The sequence below is a fragment of the Myxine glutinosa genome, chromosome 5 (genome assembly GCF_964187855.1).
Source record: "Myxine glutinosa chromosome 5, kmMyxGlut1.1, whole genome shotgun sequence".
Lineage (NCBI taxonomy): Eukaryota > Metazoa > Chordata > Myxini > Myxiniformes > Myxinidae > Myxine > Myxine glutinosa.
Window position 1 is genome coordinate 139,094,432 of NC_136265.1, and position 23,726 is coordinate 139,118,157.

Consider the following 23,726-nt stretch of genomic DNA (forward strand, 5'->3'; position numbering starts at 1 on the left):
TATATCGGACCCGTGGTTGTCGAGAAACAGCGGTCACAGACAAACAAACGTACAGACGTACAGACGTACAGAGATTACTGGAATTATAGATAGATAGGTTTATAAGGCGAGAAGGATCATAGGTTTGTAAGATCAGAAGGATCATAGGTTCATAAGATCAGAAGGATCATAGGTTCATAAGTGTGAGAGAAAAGTGGCGTTTTGGGGTGTAGTAATATCTTTAAAAAATGAGGGTGAGAGGGAAAAAATTAACATGTAAGTCAATGGGGAGTGGAGAAATAGGGACGTTTAAAAAGTCGATAAAATGGCCTAAAATCAGAAAATGGTTGATTTTTAAGAAAAATTAACATGTAAGTCAATGGGAGAGTGTCCCAGAACTAACATTTATTCCCTACTGAGGAAAAGTTCTTTTGTTTTTGAAGATTTGAATGTTCATTGATGAAATAAACACAAAATCATAAAGATAAAAATTTGCTTGCAAACTCAAAGGTCATTGAAGAGCAAGGTGATAGAGGGCCACAGCTGGATACAAGTAGGGGAATGAATGAACATGAAGAGGGGTGGGTGAGGTAGAGAGAGGGGTAGAGAGAGAGAGAGAGAGAAAGAGAAAGAGAAAGAGAAAGAGAAAGAGAAAGAGAGAGAGAGAGAGAGAGAGAGAGAGAGAGAGAGAGAGAGAGAGAGAGAGAGAGAGAGAGAGAGAGAGAGAGAGAGAGAGAGAGAGAGAGAGAGAGAGAGAGAGTGGGGGTGGGGAGCGGAGGGGGTTAATACAAGACACTGTAAGTGAAGGATAGAATGATAAGAGGGTTCATGGGCAAAGACAAAATATTGAGGAAAGGATAGAGGGTGACATGATATGTTGGTGCACCACCTGCAATAAGTCTTGGAGGGGAGAATGTGATTGAATAGTTTCCAGAGGGCAGTTACAGAAATGGGAGAAAAGAGGAACCATAAAATGTGTGTGGAAAGTGTGCACTTTGGGTTTAACCAGGAACGGATTACTGGAGGAACTTGGAATGTGAAGGAGCAGGAGACTTATCAGTATCTTCCAAGACTCTCTGTCTTTTGACAGGCCGCATAAATGAGATGAGCCGCTCCATCTGTCACGTGAGGAACTGGCAGTGTGTTTCAGCCTCATCACATAACATGACAATAATGTTGAGAGCTTCTTATTTAACAGAAACCAAATCAGTTTGTGATGCTGCCATCTCTTCACCTAAATGAGAGGTTGCACAATCACAAATGGGTTTCCTGGATCCTGCGGAATATAAAGCTCTCACGAGGTCTCCATTGACCAACACAGACATCTTGTCGGCTGTGAGTTCAAGGAATTATTTGGAATGATGGAAACCGCAGCTCAGTTTGGAAGACAGCTTTGATATGTGACCCACATCATGGCTGATGGTGAAGCCTATAAAGTCAAGAAACCGAACCACTTCGTGTGTCTGACCAGGAAAATAGATCAGTTGGTTGTTTTTGACAATTGTGCCGGAGTGACGGTGAAACTGAGATTTGTCAGAACTGAATGAGATGGTCCAACAATCACAAGATCATAATTCATGTTTTCTAATGACTAAATCATTTAGCTGCCAAAGTAAAACTTGACTTGACAGACACAAACAGTGGATTTTCAGCAAAATGACATTAAAATCCTCACCTGCTTCTACATACTCCATAACGAGGACCATGCGTTCATTGTATGGATCTTTCGTTGGGATGTCGATCAACTTCACTGAAAGGAAACAAGATAGTGAAGCACAAGTTAATATGGCATAAGAAACTCATCCAAACTCAAACATCTTTAAACAAACATGACAAACATGTACATTGCGTGTGATGACAAGTAGTCAACAGGTGAGCCTCAACATCCTCCTTTCACCATCACCATTCATGATCTTGTCTGCAAACATTTAGGCAGAACCGCACCAATCATAAGTACATCGATTAAATAAGCACAGGTCAGTGCAGGAAGGGTTGAGACCAGTCTACAAATGGGAACAGCAGGTGGGGGTGGGGGAGGATGGGGGGGGAGTTATCTGGGTCGTGTTTGTACGGATCACAATTCGTATCGAGCAGATTTAGGTTCAGGCAAACAACTGGTTATAATTATTCTGACAACAAGACATTTGGCAAACACACAACTCACATTCGGTTGGCAGAGAACATTTGATTTTCAGTGTGTTTGAGTCTCATTATTAATTACACAAAAGCAAATGAAAGTGAAAAGCAAAGAACTGATAAGAGGATCCGGTTTCCAGCTACTCTTCTTCTCTTCGGTTGTTGACCACTTTTGTTCGTATCGTGGGCACATCACCACACAATTTGAGTGCCTGTTTTGTTACTTTTACATCTTGCGCTTAGCAGTTCGTTGTTCTTTTCTCACATGGTCAATCACCATCATTGGAACACATGAAGCCTGGTGTTGAAATTGAGCCCACATCATGCCGCTGAAATACCACCAGGAGGGTTGACTCACCATGTTATCCTTCCGTAGTTGCGAAATGAGTACCGGCCTACTGGTAACAGGGGCACTGCATCAGCAGCACAGCTTGACTTCTGGAAGATGATGCAACCAACAGCCACAGGCTGTATACGAAACAACAACGATTCCCATCCTCGTAAAAACCATCCTTATTCAGCTTGTTCAGCGTCTGTGTCCTCTTCCCCCTTCTCGCTCATTATTCCTTCAAGCGTCGTCCTGTTTCATCCATTACTCTGCTATCGGTGAAGTACAAGGCTCTGCACCCAGACTCAATGGCTCAAGTGTGCTTCTTGGTATTTGAGGTAAATTTTAGAGGCCTTTGAAGTAAATATAATTGCATTTCAATCTCAATATGTATATTTATTCTCTAAAACTAGTTATTCAACTCTCTATGAGACAGGAATTTTAATGGTGATCATTTTATTGCAAGTAATTTTCAATTTTCTTCAGATGATAAAGAAGAACCATCCCATTTCGGCCTCAGAAATTTCCTGGCATCAAAATCTATTTTTAATGTCACCACGGAGTGCAGGGGATGTTGCAGAGAAGAACGAGTGGTCACATGCACTTGCAGGATGCAAAATAAATGAAATCTCTCAGCTGGGACATTTGTGCCAAGAAATACACAACAACATACATTTTAAGGCCATTTCCCCTGCAAGAGCGGGGGTCAGCCTTGCGGTCCCCGTGACAATCTTCTCCATTTTGCCCTATTTTCTGCATCTCCCCTTATTAACCCCCTTGCCCGCATTTCTTCTTCGACCATCTTTCGCCAAGTCTTTCTCGGACTTCCCCGTCCTCTTCTTCCTTCTACATTCATTTCCATCACTCTTTTTCAACCGGTCACTTTCATCCTTCCTCAACACATGACCAAACCATCTCAACCTGTTTCTCTTCACAGAATCCATCACAGGCTCTATTCCCATCATCTTTCGCAATTCATCATTTGTCTTCCTCTCTCTGAACGATACTCCACACATCCACCGAACCATTCGCATTTCCACCCTTTCCAGCCTTCGTTCCTGCTCTACGTTCATTACCCATGTCTCACTCCCATAAATCATAACACTTCTCACACATGCAGCATACACCTTTCCCTTCAGCTTCAACGACACTCCCCTCCTCGTCAGCATGCCATTCAGTTCCCGAAACTTCTTCCATGCACATCTCACTCGAGCAACTGTTGCCGAGTCTGATCCACCTCCTCCATTCAGCATGTCTCCTAGGCAACAAAATGTTTTCACACCTTCCAGCTTCACGCTGTCTCCAAGATCCAACTCAACATTTCCTCCATCTGCAGCTCCCTCTGTGCACACCTTACACTTGAATGTGGCTGCCACACTGGTTAATGACCCTCTCAAACCACTACATTTTTGATGAACCCACTCAGCGCACATTGTACATTGAATGGAATTCACTCCGACACCCTTCCTGCACACAGCACACGGCCACTTCCCAGTTCTTTCCACCTCACCACATGCTTTACCACTTGCCATCAACTTCGTTTTTCCGATATTCACCTTCAGACCTTTTGTCTCCATACATTCCTTCCACTTGTTCATCTTCTCCTTCAGTCCATCCATACTTTCTGCAATAAACACCAGATCATCTGCATACAACAACTCCCACGGTAAACCCTCCTTCACGTTCCGAGCCAGCACCTCCATCACAGCTACAAATAGTAGTGGACTTTGTACCGACCCCTGATGCACTCCCACCTTCACCTCAAACTCACCACTGTTCCCGTCCTTCGTCCTTACAGCTGTGCGCACTCTTTTGTACATTGCCATCACTACTCTGATCAACCATTCCTCCACTCTTAACTTCCTCAATGCCCATGTCACGACTTCACGTGGAACCCGATGGAATGCTTGCTCCAGATCAACAAACCCAAGAAACAACTTCTTCCTCTTCTCCATATACTTCTCCTGCAACTGCCTCACAATAAAAGGCGCGTCTGTCGTTCCTCTTCATGGCATAAATCCAAACTGCATTTCGTCAATCTTCACTTTCTTCCTTATCCTCCTCTCCAACACCCTTTCCAACACCTTCATTCCATGCTCCAATAACATTTCTCGCTTGATACAAGCCACAGTCCAGAGGGTCACCTTTCCCCTTGTATGGAGGGACGAGGGTACTCAGTTCCCAATCCACTGGAATGCGGCCTTCTTTTACCACCAGATTGCAGATCTCTATCATTCTCTTCACACCCCAATTTCCCGCTGCCCTCAACATATCTCCCACAATTCCCGTCGGCCCTCCCGCTTTTCTTCTCTTCATTGCTTTTATCGCTTCCTCAACTTCTTTCTCGGTTATCTTCACTGCCGGTCCTCAAACTGGGTTACTCTCGATGTTGCCATCCCATTCATTCTCTGCATTCAACAGTATTTCCATATATCTCTTCCATCTTCCTTCAATTCTATCTGGGTCCACAACGATTTGTCCCCACTTCATCCTTCAAGCAGCTCACCCCCATCACATCACACCTCTCTTTCGCGATCTGCTTTGCAATGCTGAATACCGCTCTCTGACCCTCTTCCAAATCCAAGCGTTCTCCGAACATTTTCCTACATGCCTCCTGTGACATTGCTAACTCTTTTTTTGCTGCCTTCTTGGCTGCCTTATAACTTTCATGCTCTGCCTTTTCTGCCCCCATACCCTTCGCCTTCTGACACTCCTTGAACTTCTTCCTCTTCTCATCAATCTTCTTTACAACTTCATCATCCCAACACCATGTTTCCGAGTGCCTCAGTGGTGCTTTTCTCCATCCACCTACCTCACCAACGGCTCCCAACAGACTATCTTTCATTGACATCCAGCCACTTTCAAGCTCAACCACATCATCCTCTACCATACTCAGCCTCTCTTTTAATGCCTCCCTCACTGTCACCTCTTTCAACCTCACACCTTCATTCTCGGTTGGTACTTCACCCGCCGAGCTCTCCTCGCACCTTTCACCCTTATGTCGCAGACAACCAAGTGGTGCTGTGAAACAGCCTCCTCCCCCGGGATCACCTTTGTGTACCGGAGGTGCCCCCTATCTCGCCTACGCACCATCAGGTAGTCAACGGTTGTCGTCGACCCATTTGATGTGTATGTAACAAGCTTATTATCCTCTTTCTGGAACTGAGTTTTACAAATCAACAAATCAGCTCCATCAGCAAACTCCAAAATCCTTTCACCTTCTCCATTTCTCAGACCATATCCGTAACCCCCATGAACTCCCTCAAAACCGTCCATCCTCCTTCCCACATGTCAATTTAGGTCTCCTCCTACCACAACAACTTCCTTATCTTTCACGTTTTCCATCAGCTTCTCTATCGCACACCAGAACCTGTCCTTCTCTTCATCGCTCCGACCAACCTGCGGAGCATATCCCGAGATGACGTTCACGAAGAGCTTTCCAGTCATCATTTTCACCATCAACCTTTCACTCACTCTAGTCACACTCACCACACTGTCTACAAACTCCTCAGAAAACAGGACACCAACACCATTCACACCTTCTGGGCACCCATGCCACGTAAACTTGTATTTCTGTCCCTGTCTACCCTTCACCATTGTCACACCACTTCCCTTCCATCTCGTCTCCTGCACACAACATATGTCCACTCTTCTTCTGACCAATACCTCGACCACTTCTCCTGATCTCCCTGTCATTGTCCCTACATTCCATGTCCCAAACCTCAGAAACCGCTCTCCACGGCGGGCATCAGAACGTTTCGTCGTCATAAATGGAGTGATTTCCACCCTTGCTTCGATCGGGTTCCCCACCTTGAGTTGTGACGAGAGGGAGTGGGGTCCCCCACGGGGTACTTTGGGCTGTACCCTGCCCATATGTAGTTGCAATTGTCATGGTTCTCTTTTTGAGACAATGTTTTTATGGCCGGATGCCCTTCCTGACGCCAACCCTTTTAGTCGCCTCTTACGACACGCGGGGATACGGTGTACCTATTCTAAACTGGGGTACACACAGGGTGCCAAGAAATACACAGCACAACAATTTTACCTGCACGAGTGTGCATGTTCCGGTTTGAAGATTGGAAAATCGAAACAGAGAGCTCCTCGTCACCAAATTTGTCATCCGAGTCCTCAGTAACCATAGGCAGGTCCAAAGCACAAGAAAAAAAGGACATGACTTGGACTCGGAATGCTTAGACTCGGACAGCTTGGACTCAGACTGAGATTCGGAATCAGACCAGGTGGACTCGACTACAACACTGAAGGTGGTGGGAGGAATCATCCTGGATAGGTTGCCACGACAACACAGGATATGATAGCATGCAAGCGATATTTCTATTTAAGAAGGAGCAATGCAAAAGGGTGCTGACACGATGGCCTGGAGCTCTGGATGTACGCAGACTCACCTCGTGGCCGACCCGCCTAGTTGGAAACTCGGCCCAGCTATAAATTACGATCCCGGTGTTTCACAGGCAGGGTGTTCAATAATTGTGCCGTCCCACGGAGAGAGGTTAAACTAGCATCCCATCTACCACCCTCTTGAGATGTGGATCAGTGTCCACCCCCCTTGAGCTAATACTTGGTGGAAACACCTTTGACAGCAATTACAGCTGTGAGTCTATTTATATATAAATAAATATTTTGCATATGGAGTTCATAGAAGTGATCAGATAATTTGCTTATTGGAGTGATCATCTTCTGTGGAATTCTATAAGATCTCAGCATCTTCCACAGACTTGCTCGATGAACACGATCGAATTCCTTCTTGAAGTCGATGAAGTTGATAGAAAGAGGTGTATTCCATGCTAAGCATATTTTTCATTATACTTTTGATAAAATAACACTCAAACTTCATTAAGTTTGAGTGAAATCCACACTTACTAATGTTTGGGTGATTTAGCGCGTTCAATATCGAAGCTTCACGGCAGAGCTGCAAAAAAAAGAAAAAATTAAAAAAGAAGAAAAGAGAAAGAGAAAATCATACAAATTCCTTCTATGAGTTGGATAAAAGTTAAGTCACATCATCACAATAACCACAAGATTGTAACTCACACACAGAGACACACAGCCTCAGGGGCCAAGAGACAAAGATGTATCACAGACAAACAGACAAAGGTTCTGCCAGGACAGTTCAGGGGTTTTAACTGTGTTCTTACTTCAGCAGTTAAAACACCACCATCTCCACATAATCACAAACGTACATGCATTGAATATTTCAAAGATCTTGCCGTCTTCAAAGCAACCTGAAAGTGGGGACAAGAAATCGTATTATAAAATCTCAGCGACAATGCAGGAAAATGAGTAGAACAAATGATGTTGGTGTGTCGTGATGTACAATTATTATTTCTGTTTATACTGAAGTCAACATTGGGGCTAAATGAGAGAAAGGAACAACTTCACACAGACGTGAAATAAAAAGGGGAATAGGCAACCGATTGCATCAACACACCACAAGTGAATCTAGTCGAGTGGCAGAAATTGGAAGACGGACAAAACATTGATGTGCAAAAGAAAAAGCTTTGTTCATCTCATCAGAAAGAGAGAAGACACATTCAGATGCAGGAGAATTTCCTGATCCCTTAGCTCTCATCCTTCCTTCTTCCATGTGTCTCTCGGTCATGTCCCTCCACACTGCCATCTATGTTTTCCACAATGTTCTGTTCTGTGTTCTATCTCGCTCTCCCGTGTGCTGTTCCCTCTCCCAATAAGTGAAATGAAGACAGAGTACGTGTACCACAAGCTCGTACCTCTTCTGCTGAGTTGACATTCTTTGCTTTGTAAACAAATCCAGTACTTCCTTCTCCAATTTTGGAGTTAACCTCCCACTTCCTGAACTGAAAACAAAAGCACAAACAGAGCTTCACAACAATGCTTCTGAAATAAAACAGAAATAACAAATCCCTGTTTCAATGATTATTTCACATCAACTCGATAATTATCATCATCATCATATTCATGTTCCATAGCCTCGTCAGAGCAGATGCTTGGCCACAATGCTGGTAATATCACCACTCCGGCTCAGGAAGCTCGGGCACAAATTTGAAATGTGCTTAGGGTGCCAGCGATAGTTTGCCTCCTCTTTGTGAAGGACACCATGGGATCTTTAATGTCCACCAACTAATTCCGGCTTAAGGATGAAAAGTTTTACGTCCAACCGAGGGATGGCACACACATTGATGAATCACACAGCCAATGAAACACCGGAATGACAGTTCATAGCTGGGTTGGGATTCAAACCCAGGCTAGGCAGCTCACATCAACGACTGTAAGATATCTCATGGCAACTAAAAAGGAGGAAATAATTGGTATAATAAATTAATATAGCAATACCACCAATTATGTCGTAACGTAATTACACCACAACCAAACTTGCGTCGCCTCAACTCACACTTAGATCGCTTTATAAACCATACCTTTTATTCTCGAACGTTTTCAGAACTGCCAAGACTGATAGAAACGCCATAGTACATCGCAAAGTACAAAATTGGGAGATTGCAAAATCGTAGACAGAACAACTGTATGTTTGTGCATTTGAATACAGCTGTCATTAATCAAAATAAGAGGAATATCACCGGTAAAAAGTGAAATACAATACGGGAAGTGGCGACGTCAGGAACGCGTCCCACGCTTGTCTTGTGAATGCTGATGTCAACTAGAACGACATTCTTCGACATCATGACATCGACTGATGCCTCCACACACATTATTGCAACATAATACATACTTGTACCAAGTTTGATTTAAATTTATTCTGCTGCTCTCAAGTATCACATTTTTACCTAACATGACCTTTGACCTCACCAAAATCACAAAATCACCTCACTTCCCACATTTGATGCCAAAATATAATCAGTTCATCTTTGCATCATAATGTACACTTATACCAGGTTTAGGCAAAATCCCATCACTGATTCACATGTGAGAACAGCGACAGATTTTTTTTTACCTGACATGCCCTCTGACCTTTGGACAATCCGCGGAGGCATAAAAAATTGTTTTGATTAAGGACGTTTTGATAAATCATCACACTTTTCAGAACGCATCCCCGATGCAAAGCGAACTATTACTGCAAAAAGGTAATCAAATGTCTTGCTTACCATGCCCTGCCCCACATCGTACTCTTCATCCACAACACTGTGAGTACTGTAATCACTGCAAGGACTCTCATCATTGCAAGTAATGTAATCACTGCAAGGATCTCATCATCTTCACCATGATGGTGAGAAGATAATGGAAAGAAGAGGCAAAATTAACATAAAACATATATTGTGACAGAAAAAGTTCAATGGACAGAATATCACGTGTTCAGACATGTGTGCACTGTGCAAATTAGACATCAATTTCACAAATTAGTCTTCGTCTTCTTCTTTGCCAGCCAGATGTTCACATACCATATCCTCTCGTAAGAGGTCAAGGGCTGAGAACATGCAGAATTGGCCCAAGTCATTCAGGAACTGGTTGGCTTGGCCTGACATGATTGTCGTGGGTAAAGTCAGGAATTTGTCGTTTGCTCAGGGTGTCGGCGTTGACTTGACAACTCTTCATGAAAGACACCAAGAGATGTTTAATGTCTCCAAACTAATGCTACCAGACAGAATACCCAGCACAAGGTCCATCTGAGGTATCACACATTTGTGACCAAACACACGACCTGTGAAGCACCATTTGATTTTATGGAACGGATGGAATCACCAGGAAGTACATTGATCAGGATATGCTTTCCACAGTTGCAAGTGAGGGAAAGCTGACATTTCTGGCAATAACCCTTCGTCGGACCAAAAAAGCCAAATCTCGTCCAACACAGGGCCTTCCGAGCAAGACTAGCTCTTTATTCGACAGTGCATGGTCAGGATGAGAAGTAAATCAGACCGGACAGATCAGAGGTAAATTCGCTATGTCTGTACAGCCATGTTGGACACAGTACAACATATAAATGGGGGGGGGGGGGGGGGGATTCTCTTCAGGAAAAGAATAAACGAATAATGGTGGAGAAAAAACACACACAGATGCATCTGAAACAGTGTTGGACAACAACGAAGAAGGAAAATTTAGGTTTGTCGATGGATATTGAAGAGATATATATTTTAGAACCAGACAAAGCAGTCTTCTTCCACGTTCATATTTAGCACAAGACTGTGGAGTAGCAAGCATCATTGGCTGAGAAGGAGGATATACCACTGATGCCCTCTGCTGGTCATGGCAGGAATTTGGAATTTGTCCAGGGTGCCAGAGATAGCTCGCCTACTCTTCGCGAAGGACACCATGTGACCTTTAACGCTCACCACCAAATGCCGGCAGATGGGACACCCAGTTTAACCACCATCTCCCGTCATCCATCCTGACCATGATCTCTATGAACCGCATTAACCCTTCACAACCTAAACCTATTCCTTGCTTCTTTCCTCCAACTCATTTGTCATGTCGTTTTACATTTTCATTGAAATTGATTTGCTCTCTCAACATCATCTGGTACCATCTACGATCCAGAGGTTGCCTCTTATGGACACCATTCAAAAGTTGATTCTGCATTTTTAACTTCCTCATCTATTCTTATCTGTTCATTTTAATGCTTGCCTTCCTCCTTTTCCATCAATATTACCAATCAGTATTTTTTGTATTGGTTGAGGTGATGCTCAGCTCAGCTTGGCCAACTATTACACATTGGATGCCTCTGCACTACAGTTACACCTGTGACCGAGTGAAGCTGTTGAAACACTCCCATGGCGTTACTGTAAGATCAAAACAAAAAGTTTGGACCATGGACGGGAAAGATTACTGTGATGAGAGGAAAGTTGTTTGTGTCACTGTCACGAGGAACAAGCAGCCACCACCGACAAATTAAAAAAGTGAAAATATTAACTCTCAAAACTCACCAGTTGGTGTCTCTTCCTCAACAGATTCATCTGATAATTTAGACTCAGCATTCCTGTAGAAAATAAAGATTTTGCGAAGCTGTCGTTAAATAAATGTCACAAATAAGAAACAATGTCAAAATAAAAATGCAGTCGGGAAGGTGATAATCAGACTGCATAAGTTCATTGTGTTTTCTACATTCAGACAGCAAACCACACCCTGCACTGCGCTGCCCTAGCAAGTATCTTCAAACACAGTTGACAATGAAGCCAATAAATGTCACATGGTAAAGAGGGGGTGAAGATCACCAAAGAGTATTTTTTTTAACCACACTTTTTTCTTTCCCCTTTCATGTCCCAAGCTCCCACACTCACCTCTGAGCTCTCCAGACTGTTTAATCCCCGAGAGTTCTAAAGTTCCAAAGAGTCATTCTGCAGGCTAAAAAGGATAATTCTACAGGGTTCTAAAGGGTAATTCTTATGTGTTTTGTTTTTTCTCTTCGTGTTGGTTCTCAGGCCTCACAGGCCTTTGGTGGAAGTTACCAGCATCGGTGCTGTGGTTACATGAGTGGGTGCACTTGTGGATATTTAGAGAAGCGTTTCCTGAGAAGAAGAAAACAAGATCGAAAGTCTACCAGCGGCGTAGCCGGACTTGTTTGATACTTCAGTTGAAGAGGATCATATGACCTGGATAGCGAAACTAGTTAGCAAATAATGTTCGTGTTAAATTTTTTTTGAAGTACTAAGTCGCTAACCTGTCTGTTACCATGGAAGTAAAGAGACTGTACTGATACACTAACTTATTCCATATGTTTTGAGTCATCAGTGAACCATACAGCTCTTCAATCCAGTAACTTTGCAGTCACGACAAAGGGATTGCCGTGTTACAATAATATTTACTGTATCATTTTGTTCCAATAACATTTACTGTGTTACAATAATAATATTATGAATATTATTATAAGAATAAATAATAATCATAATAATAATAATAATAATATTGTGTTACAATAATATTTACTGCATCATTTTTATTAATGTTATTATTATTATTACGAAAACGAGACTTTATGAAGAAACCTGGGATAATTTATCCGGAACAGCCTGAAGGCGAGCCATGAAGGGATGAAGCCTAAGGCCTATACGTACTGTCGTTGGAAGACCTGCAAAGCCTATGCATTCGATATTTGATGGTCGTTTAAACAATCGGTTTGTTTGTGTTTCACACAGAAAGAAAAATGTAAAGGTAGAGAGAGCATAGCGATTGTGATATATGACAGGTTCAAAAATATGTTCGTCTTGAATGGCATTTAAATCAAAATGGCGTTGTGTGGAGTCAGCCGTCATACACTGCAATGACATCACAGACATAATCAGCTCACAGACAATCACATCACAGACATAATCACATCACATCATCCCTGTCATGTGACCAGATCCTCAGCTCTGATTGGTGTACTTTTGTGAAGGACATACATACATACTGACAGACAAACACTGTTCCAGACGGCTTTGCCCTACAGGATACGCCGTAAAAGTGGTGTGTTTGTGGGGACTCGGGTGTTGATTGTATTAATATGTCAAAGTTCTTTGCTTTGTGGCCTCACAAAGCTAAAGCATTTTGGGGTGTTCCACGATATATTCTTATGATGTGATTGTTTTGTGATATAATTTTTGACTGCCACTGACAAAGTTTAAGACTCGCCGACAACAAATCCCGAGAAAATCGGAAAACGTTTGACTTAAAAAAAAATAAAAAAATAAAAAAATAAAAAAAAATAAATCGCACCAGTCCAAAGGAAGCGGTTGAGTTTGCCATTTTAAATATGACTTTGGCAAAGCCGAGAAATGCACAAAATCCGTAAAAATTACCCTTAATAACCTGGTAGAACAAGCCTTTAGAACCTATTAGAATTACCCTTTCGAACCTATCGGAATTATCCTTTGGATACCTTTACAATTGCACCTTAGAACCAATTAAAATTACCCTTTTGAACCTTTAGAATTTAAAAGGGTGGGTTAGAGGTTCTTCTTATTCATTTTTGACAGATGAACATAGCCATATATATTGAAGCGGCTTCACCACTTAAAAACGGTGGTGAGTTGATTTGAAGCCCCTTCCTGAACGGACAGACAAACAGACTGGTGAAGAATAGATAAATAGACAAGAAAGGGCATTCGGAAGAGCCAATACCTCTGCAAGATTCAGCAGTTTACATTTTGTATCCCACCAAGAGGCCGGATCCGATTCCGGACGTGAACCAAAACCGAATTGTCTTGTTTTTGTCACCTGTGCAAATCATGCACCTAGTTTTGTGACAACTCGTCTGGAATATCATGAGATGTATCGTTTTTGGCCTTATCACTCATTGGAAAAAAAAATCACTGAAACTTAAAAAAAAAAAAATTGTATTGGGATTCGGATATTCAACAAATTTGAATCAATTCTGCCACATATTGGTTTTAGCCTGAGCTTATTACTCAATGGTGAGGAATCACTTTTTTAAATCTCAGATCCAAATCTTCACCAAAATATCATCATTTCATCCTTGTCACACACTCAACACCTCTCCACCAAATTTCGTTGAATCCCTCAACAACTCTTTGAGATATCCGGCACACAAACAAACCAATAGACAGACAGGAGTGAAACAACATAACCTGTGCCCACCAATGGTGGAAGAGCTGAAAACATAGAGACAATCCGAACATTTAGTTTTGATAAACTGGAAAGACATGGCACGATTCAAGCAATTAAGAGTGTGGTGATGCGTGACCTGGACGGAAGTTCATGTTTATTTTGTTCAAGACTTGACCTGCTGCCCTATTATGAGTTTACAGTCTCTCTCGCCATGCTCTTCCATGAGACTCCATGTTGCAGAGAAACAATGACAATGGAAGATGTAAAAACAGAACAAAAGGAGTGCCGGTTACCTGATATAATTAATCGGGTCATTTTCCTTGAACCACATGTGGTTCACCATCTCCTGCAAAACAATGGATGTGTTGGAATCAAATATGAACACGATCAGGAAAAACCTCCACCGGTGAGCAATTGCATTTTGATCCACAATAACAGGAGGTCAGTTGCACCAGCATGTGTGAACATTCTTGTTCATGCAAATAAAACACTGCAGATGAAAACTGCATCAATCCCTCACCGTCATAGTGAGCCTCTCCATTGGATCTTTCCGAAGCATCGCAGCCAGAACGGAAACCAATGTTTCCCTTCCAAAGGTTGGTGGACTGTTTCCCACATTGAAGTCAGTCTTGTCATGTGACATCTGCAAAGAAGCAAAACAAGTGTATTTGTGACCGAATCCAAAGCAATCGTCAAAATCGAATACTTACATTTGCATAATAAGCACATTCCAAACAAGTACTCACGACTGGTGCAACAACCAAGGTTTTTTTTTTGTTTTTTTTGTATATAAGATCGAGGCTCGTGAAAGAGCTGACATAATCACACAAAAAGTCAAACCGACACATAAAACACAAAAAATAAGGGGAGCGGTAGACAAGATGGGGAGAGAGGGGGAAGGACACAAACACAACATTTGAGAGCAGGGACATCGGGAGAATGTGGGAGGGGGAGGTGGGAGAGGTATAAGACATATGAACACTGCAAGGACTTCCAGGAAAGAAGTTGTAATTTCCAAAAAAAAAAGTATCTGAGGTGAATTAGCAGGGGTAGAAAAGTTCAAGGTTTTGGATGGGGAAAGATAAGAGATGGTGGTGAACAGCTGTTTTAAAGACCTGGAGGGAGGAGTGGGATTGAAGGGAGTGTGGGAGTTTGTTCCAGAGGCGGGAGAAAAGAGGAATGAAAGAGTGAAGGTGAGCAGAGAGCCAAGATTTCGGCAGTTTAACCATCAGAGCATCATCCACCATCATCAGAGCTGGCAGATCTTGTGCGACGTGCAGGAATATTTGGGGGACAAAGCACAGAGAGCTGGGGGAGCAAGGCCGGAGAGGAGTCGGCAGAAGACAGAAAGACCACCTACCTGTCTGCGGTGAGTGAGTGAAAGGCCCTCGGAGATAGCTTCATCACGGGAGATTCCAATGATTCTGAAAGCTTTGGTTTCAACAAGGTGAAGCCGAACTAGGTGTGAGGCAAGAGCACCGGCCCATAGGGGAGAACAGTATTCCATTGAGCTGCGGATGAAAGCCTTGTATGTGGTGAGGAGCTCAGGTGTGCCGAGGAAGGACTTCGCACGACGGAGGATGCCCAGTCGGCGACTGGCTTTGGAGGCCAGCTTGGAAATGTGGTTTTCCCAAGAAAGATCATGGCAGATAGTGAGACCCAAAAACTTGAGCGGCAGAACTTCTTGGAGAGGATCGTTGAGAAAGTAGATGGGAGGGTTGTCCAGTCGATCTTTTCGGAGAGACATAGTAAGAGTGTGAGATTTGTCAGGATTGAAAGACATGTTCCACTTCTTTGACCAGTCTGTGATTTTGTCCAGGTCTTCAGAGAGTGAGGAGGCTGCAGACTGCCGATCTGAGGGAAGAGGAATGGAGCGGCAGAGAGTGGAGTCATCAGCAAAGAGATAGAGAGGATTTTCCAGAGAGTCGGAGAGATCATTGATAAAGACCAGAAAAAGCACAGGGCCCAGAACACTGCCTTGGGGAACTCCAGCCTGAACAGGAAGGGGAGATGAGAGAAATCCATTCAGGGCCACACATTGTCTACGACCAGAGAGGAAGTCCGCAAGCCATGCATGGACATTTCCATGGATACCATAGGAGGAGAGTTTGGTGAGCAGAGCGGGGTGCCAGACCGTATCGAAGGCACGTGATATGTCAAGGGAGACAGCTCTGATTTCCTGTTTGGCATTGAGGACCTCCATCCATTGTTGAGACAGCAGAAGCAGCATGTCCAGAGTAAAATGACCTGGTCTGAATCCAAATTGATGATCGGAGATCAAGCCATTGGAGAAGGAGGAAGGATTTGATATGCGAAGCAATGATGGATTCCATGACTTTGCTGATAATTGGGAGCAGGCTGATTGGTCTGTAGTTGCAAGGATCTGTTTTTGCACCTTTTTTGTGTAAAGCGGTAATGTTTGCTGATTTCCAGGATGCTGGCAGATGACCTTGAGCAAAAGAGAGGGTGAAAAGAACAGAGAGAGGGTGAGATCGAGGGGCAGAGCAGGATTTTAGGACCCGTGGGCTGATGCCGTCTGGTCCAGTTGCAGAATCAGAGTCGAGGTTTGACAAAAACTTCTCCACCTTGTCAGGAGAGAAGGACACAGAGTCCTGGAGCAGTTGGGTTCGACTGGGTAAGGTGGGAACAGAGAGAGATGGGGTTGGGACACAAGATTTTGAGGCAAACACAGAGAAGAGGCATTCGGCTTTGTCACGTGCGGTGTCGACTGTGTAGCCATTTGAGGTAAGGGAGGGGATGGAGGGGGAACAAACACCAGAAACGGATTTGACCAGACGCCACCAGGATTTGGAGGAAGGAGACAGGTTTGAGAGTTCATTCTTGTGTGTGGAGAGATAGTGCTTCCTGGCACTCCTGAGGGTAGACACACACTTCTTCCGAGCTTGGTGGAAGGAACCGAGATTGCCTTCAGTTGGATTAGCCTTCCAAGAGGCAAAGTCAAGTTGTTTCAGGGCAACTGCCTCACCACAAGATTCAGTGTACCATGGATGGGAGGAAGGGTAAGACAACTGAAGATGAGATGGGATAAATCTGTGCAGGAGAGAGAGAGCAGTTTGCTTTGGAAGAATTCCCAGGAAGAATTGATGTCAGAGGCAGTGGAGATGGGAGACCAGTCCAGATGATTGATGGCTGCTTGAAGACCGTGCCAGTCGGCCTGAGTGAAATTCCAGACTCAGCGACGCTGAGGGGGCTCTCTGAGAATGGCCAGAGAGATGTCCATTTTAACAAGCACATGATCAGAAGAACCGATTGGGGCAGAAGAAGAGCAGCAGACATTAGCAGGGAAGTTTGTCATAACCAAGTTAGAAGAGAAGATACACCATTGGCTGAGATCCGGGTCGGGAAATTGACAGATTGTGTCAATCCCAGTGAGTCGCAGAAGTGCTTTGCTGAGGTGCCATGGCTGGTGAGAGATGAACCCACACCCAGCCAGCTGGCACGATGACAGTTGAAGTCGCCACATATGAGGAAGAGAGAGTTGGGATGAGTGGATAGAAGTTGGTCCATGTTGTCAGACAGTGAAATGTAAATTGAGTCATCACTGTTTGGAGGACAGTACAGAACACATATGAATAAAAGGTGGGAGCGGAGAGGAAGCCGAAGCCAGAGGTACTCCTGGGGGTGAGGTGGAGAGAGGGCCGTGCAAGGAGAGTGAGGAAGAGAGTTTTTGATAAAGATAGCCACCCCACCACCAGGACGAGGCTCAGGTCTAACATACCAGAGGAGGGAGTAACCAGGAAAAGATATTAAGGAATCAGAGACATCTTGAAGGAGGAAAGTTTCTGTGAAGCAGATCAAGTCTCGATTGTCAGAAGCAACCTGTATGGAGAGATCAGTCAGGTTTGAGCGAAGGCCCCGGATGTTTGAGGTCCATACCGTTAATGAAGAGAGAGGGGGAGCATCAGGTACAGGACAGGGGAGGGGAGATGTCGGGTAAGATGAAGGATGGGAGGGGGAGGTAGGGAGAGCAGTTGATAGTGTGTCAGAGATAACAGAAGAGTTACAAGAAAAGGAAGGATGAGGGGAACGAAAGGTTTGATGGTGAAGGGAGGAGGCACAGTGAGGGGTTGTTTGAGGGGGGGGGGGGGGAAGAGGAAAGTAGAAGGTTGGGGGAGGTGGAGGTATGAGATAGAAGGGAGACGAAGTGGGGAGGAGGCAGCTTTGAGGAGGAGGAGGGGGGAGGGAGAATTGGAGAGGAATGATATGGGAGGATATTTGAATGGGAGGGGTTGGGGTGGAGTTTTGAAGGGGAGGAGTGAGGGGGGAGTTTAGGAGGGAGGGGCAAGGGGGGAGTTTAGGAGGGGAGGGGAAAGGGGGGTGTTCAGAAGTGGAGGGGCAAGGGGCGAGTTTAGGAGTGTAGGGGCAGGGGGGGGGGGGATTTGGAGGGGAGGGGAAAGAGGGGGAGTTTAGAAAGTCGATGTTTAATGAAAGACGAACATAGATAACAAATTGGGTTTATTGTGATTTTCAAGTTAGCAATCCGATTAAGAACGATGGAGGAAGGATGGAAAGAATGTGAATTTAGAGCATGCAGTGATTTAGAGTTATAAGGGATTGAATTTATTTTTTTGAAGTGGAATGAGTTGGAGAGGAAATTGAAAGAAGCCTTTTAAATTTGAAGAAAAACAGCGTGTTGTAATATACCACTGAATAAAACACTGAAGGGGAAAGTTTAAATACACCTGAGGAGTTTTGCCAAGGAGGATGATATTGGAGACTTATTGACCAGCCCGTCGTTGGCGTACATGTCAATGGCAGGCCATGATCTGTCGGTTTGGAGCCGGACAAACATCTCCCAACATGTACCCGATGACACAGCTGATAATACGACGCACTTCCAGGCCTACATCATCAAGCTTCACCGGGAGTATTACATTTTTTTTGGAGGGTGAAAAACAGGGGTGCGGTTAATACAATGTCAGGGTTAATACACCAGAAAATACGGTACCCCCATAACACAAAAGTGGATTTTATAAAAATAAACAACTTTTTACAAAATAATTTAAAGTGAAATACAGAACTATCTCATATACATAAGAATTCAACCCCCTGAGTCCATACTTTGAAGAAGCACCTTTGGCAGTGATTAAAGCTTTGAGTCTTCTTTGGTATGTATCGGCTTTGCACATCTGGATGTGAGACTTTCTCCCATTCTTCCTTGCAGATTTGCTCAAGCTCCGTCAAGTTGGACGGTGAACAGCATTCTTCAAGTCTTCCAACAGATTCTCAATGCGATTAAAGTCTGGGCTTTGGCTGGGCCACTGAAGGACTTTCACGTTCTTGTTCTCAAGCCATTCCAGTGTTGCTTTGGCTGTGTGCTTGGGGTCATTGACTTTGCCACAGGCAAAAGTCTTGTGCACTCTGAAGCAGGGTCTCCTCAAGGATTTGCCTGTATTTGGCTCCAATTATTCTTCCCTCGATCCTGGCAAGTCTCCCAGTCCCTGCCACTAAAAGGCAAGCCCATCGCATGATGCTGCCACCACCATGCTTCAAAGCAGTGATGGTGTTAGATGGGTGATGTGCTGTGCTTGGTTTTCTACCAGATGTAGCGCTTTGCATTCAGGCCAAAGAGCCAAGTTTTGTCTCATCAGACCACAGAACAATTTGCCTAATGTTCTCAGATCCTTTAATGTGCCTTTTTGCAAACTCCAGGCATACTGTCGTGCCTATTTCTCAGGAATGGCTTCCGTCTGGCCACTCTCCCATAAAGTCTAGATTTGTGCAGTGCTGCAGGGACTGTTGTCCACCTGACAGGTTCTCCCTTCTCAAGCAAGGAACTCTGTAGTTATGTCAGAGAGGTCATTGGGTTCTTGGTCACCTCTCTGACAAAGGTCCTTCTTGCCGGGTTGCTCAGTTTAGTCGGACAACATCGGACCACCCTGGAAGAGTCTGGGTAGTTCCATATTCTTTCTATTTCCTCATGATGGAGCTCACTGTGCACCTGGGAACTTTCAACACTCCAGAAATTGTTTTATACCCTTCTCCAGATCTATGCCTCCTCACAATTTTATCTCGGAGATCTACAGACAGTTCCTTGGACTTTATGGTCGCATTTCTGCTATGACATGCACTGTCAACTGTGGAACCTCATAGAAAGGTGGGTCTCTTCTTTTTAAATCATGCCCAATCAATTGAATTGCGCACAGGTGTACCCCAATAAAGTTGTGGAGACAACTCAAGGACGATCAAAGGAAATTGGATGTACACGAGCTCAATTTGTTAAAAAACTTTTTTTTTTAATCCAATGACATTATGTGACATTGTGTGTGGATCAATAACAAAAAAAAAAGTGAATTTAATCCATTTTAAATTCAGGCTGAAGCACAACAAAATATGAAAAAAGCCAAGTGGTATGAATAACTTCTCAAGACTGTGTGAAACACTCAAGACTCATTTCGTGCACCACACCCTGAAAATCACCCTTGGACAACACACCCTTGGACTTCCGCTTCCGGTCTTGCCGGCGAGGTTTCGGTGATTCGCAGCTGTCCACGGTCTCCATCGAAATCGAAGTTAAGTAATTGTTCCTGTAATGAAAATGTATCTCAGTTGAACCCAGGTGTGATGCTCTCTCCATCCGCTGAGAGGCGTTTCTAAGAACTCGGACGGCCATCGCTCCGAGACACTCCTGCGACATTTATTCTATGACATGTCAAACTCGAATGGTGCGTATACTTAGATAATCTAGGCTTGCTTGCATTGATTGATAATTACTGAACTATCTCCATGATTCCATGATTCTGATATATTGCAAGATTGTACTTTTACAGGATGTGCCAGAGATCAAATTGTCATTAAACCTACCATCAGGTCAAAGTTGTGGAACTCTCTTTCATTACAATTAATGACAATTTTGTCTCACCGTCTGATCGAGAACGAGAGGCGAACGGGAGCGACATGGCAGGACACAGAATGATCCAGGTGCCACAATCCGCAGCCGACCCGCAAGCAGCGGACGCGGGCACGGAACTGACACATTGGCTGAAAACCTTGGATAATCAATTCAAAGCCCAGGAAGCCGCAGTCACGAATGAAACGAAATTGGAGGTGCTACAAACAAAAGTGCATCACAGCGTGTACCGCGCGATCGAACAATGCGTGACATTCGATGCGGCAGTAGCAGAGCTGAAGCGTATTTACATCAAGAAAGGAAGCACGGTTTATTCCCGGCACCTGCTCGCAATACGGAAACAACAACCCACGGAGACTTTAGATCATTTCGAGCAAGAGCTCTGGCGTCTGCTGACTGACAGTGCACCGGAGGTACGTACACATGAACAAGTTTGTGATGATCTTGTACGCAATTCTTTCGTCTCAGGACTCAGATCCCCAGTAGTGAGACAAAGACTTCTTGAAGAAGCCGACTTGACGCTCGCTGAAGCCCTGCGGCTGGCTCACGTCTATACCCAAGCACGGGAACAATCCGATGCGTATGAACACCCATACGTCACTGCGGGGACATCTCGACAAGCTCGACCAGAGAGAGCGACCACCGAGGACGCGGATGCAGCCACGACATCCCTGCCGGAATCGGAGACCCCGGCCGCTCCCGAGGAAGACCCTGACCCAGGCTTGACGGCCGCAGCAGCTGCCGGACCAAAGCCCGGACGTAACGCTACGTGCTATTTCTGCAGTAACCGAAAACATCTCAGGTCTATTTGTCCGGCTCGAGATGCGACATGTCATTTGTGCACAAAGATAGGGCATTTTGCAAAGGTTTGCCGAACGGCGACGCGGGGCAAATGAACCCGCTCGACAATGAATGTGCTTATCGCTGAGCCAGCGGGCCGAACGAAGTGCGGGGCGCCTCGCCCGACTTTGATGAGGATCGCACCTTCCCATGGGCCCCTGGCTGAGCGCTCGACCTTGGTGAGGTTCAACGCGCCGACTAAAGAAGTGGCTCAGACACGACAGAACGCGGTGCGACCGACCTTGGCCGGCATTCTTCCGCGCCCCTGCCAACTGTCCGATTCGGCCACCCGAACGGCTAATGTTGGCTTTGAAACTCTGCGCGTGATATGAGCGCCATCCGAAGGCTGCTCGTACGAACTACAAGCTCCTGCTACAGCACGGAAAGCTTTAGCTGGCTTTGAAACTCCGCGCGTGACACGATCGCCATCCGGAGGCTGCTCATACGAACGACAAGCTACTGCTACGGCCAGGAAAACTCTAGCTGGCATTGGATCCACTCGCGAGGCGTGAGCACCGTGCCTAGACGACGTGATAACTGCAGGTCCACCTGGCCTGGCTCGAGCTATAATTCCACTCATGATCGAGGGAATTTTTGCGAGTGCGTTGATCGATACAGGTTCCACAGATAGTTATGTTGATTAACGACTGGTGCAAAAACATGGATGGCCGATTCTTGGGACAAGACGTCGGATCTTTATGGCCTCTCAGGGGCTTAGGCTCAGCACAAAAGGGGAATGTCGATTGAAGCTTGTGATGAAGGGACGAATGTTTCCGGACGTGCATCTCATGGTCTTACCAGCATTATGTGCAGATGTTTTGCGAGGACATGATTTTCTCAAGCGACATGGACGGTTGGAAATGGAATTTGGTGGCACTGATACACTTGCTGTGTGCGCTCTTGCAGGGATCGAAATTGAGCCGCTGTCGCTGTTCCCCAATATGACCATGGACTGTACGCCTGTAGCGGTTAAATTGCGACACTACTCACGAGCTGACGCGCAAATCATTGCGGAAGAAACGGCCCAGCTATTAAAGGAAGGTATCATAGAACCTAGTTGGTCGCCATGGCGGGCCCAAGTTATAGTGGTACGAAGTGAAGCGCATCGCAAACGGATGGTAATCGACTATTCGCTGACGATTAATCGATTTACACAGCTGGACACCTACCCCCTACCAGGGATGGACTCCCTGGTTCGACAGGTGGCCCAGGACTCGGTCGAAAGCACTCTCGATCTGCGTAGTGCGTATCATCAAATCCCCATCTCCGAGGCCGACCGTATCTATACCGCGTTTGAATCGGGTCAAAGGTTATACCAGTTCACCCGGCTACCTTTTGGGGTCACGAACGGGGTCGCGTGTTTTCAGAGGGCTATGGACGACCTCATCGCTAAGGAGAACTTGACCGACATCTTTGTATATCTGGACAATCTCACGGTTTGCGGGCATGACCAGGAACATCATGATGCAAATCTGAAGTGCTTCCTCGAGGTCGCGCAGAGGTATCCCTTAACTATGAATGTGGCTAAATGTCGTTACTCCACGCGCACGATAGATCTCCTGGGGTACACTGTGACCCACGGCTCTGTTGCTCCGGATAAGGAGCGTCTGCGACCCTTGCTCGACATGGCCCCGCCCTGCGATCGTGCTTCGCTGAAGCGTGCTCTCGGGCTGTTCGCCCATTATTCTAAGTGGGTGCAAAATTTAACCGTGAAACTCCGCCCACTTGTGGACTGCGAAGCGTTCCCCATGAGCCTTGATGCCAAGGCTGCGTTTCATGGCCTTAAGTCCGACATCGCTGGGGCCGCTGTGGCGACGATTGCCGATAACAAATCTTTCGTTTTGGAAAGTGATGCCTCGGATCATGCGATGGCAGCGACTCTCTCCCAGGGAGGGCGCTCTGTGACTTTCTTTTCGCGAACTCTCATCTCCGCTGAGCGGAGACATTCGTCTGTCGAAAAGGAAGCGTACGCGATGGTCGAGTCGATTCGGCGTTGGCGTCCCTATTTGCTCGGACGATGCTTCCAAATTATCACGGACCAACAGAGCGTTGTGTTTATGTACGACACCCTGCATGCTCAAC

At 45.1% G+C, this 23,726-nt stretch overlaps 1 protein-coding gene across 9 annotated transcripts in view; it reads right to left on the minus strand.

The window, feature by feature from the left end:
- LOC137426986 (uncharacterized) overlaps positions 1-14,576 on the minus strand; it is a 74,475-nt gene extending 59,899 nt beyond the window's left edge. For 4 of the 9 annotated variants that reach the window (XM_078777217.1, XM_078777218.1, XM_078777216.1 and 1 more), the window contains exons 1-4: positions 8,188-8,454; positions 7,642-7,683; positions 7,322-7,370; positions 1,655-1,729 (exon numbers count right to left, since the gene is read on the minus strand). In XM_078777217.1, coding sequence (XP_078633343.1) covers positions 1,655-1,729; positions 7,322-7,370; positions 7,642-7,647 — 130 coding nt within the window. In that variant the 5' untranslated portion in view covers positions 7,648-7,683; positions 8,188-8,454. Of the gene's footprint in view, positions 1-1,654; positions 1,730-1,823; positions 1,898-7,321; positions 7,371-7,596; positions 7,684-8,187; positions 9,647-11,313; positions 11,367-14,226; positions 14,280-14,453 lie in introns of those variants that run through there. The other 5 variants (XM_078777223.1, XM_078777224.1, XM_078777221.1 and 2 more) reach the window with 5 other exon arrangements.
- Positions 14,577-23,726: the final 9,150 nt, after the last annotated feature.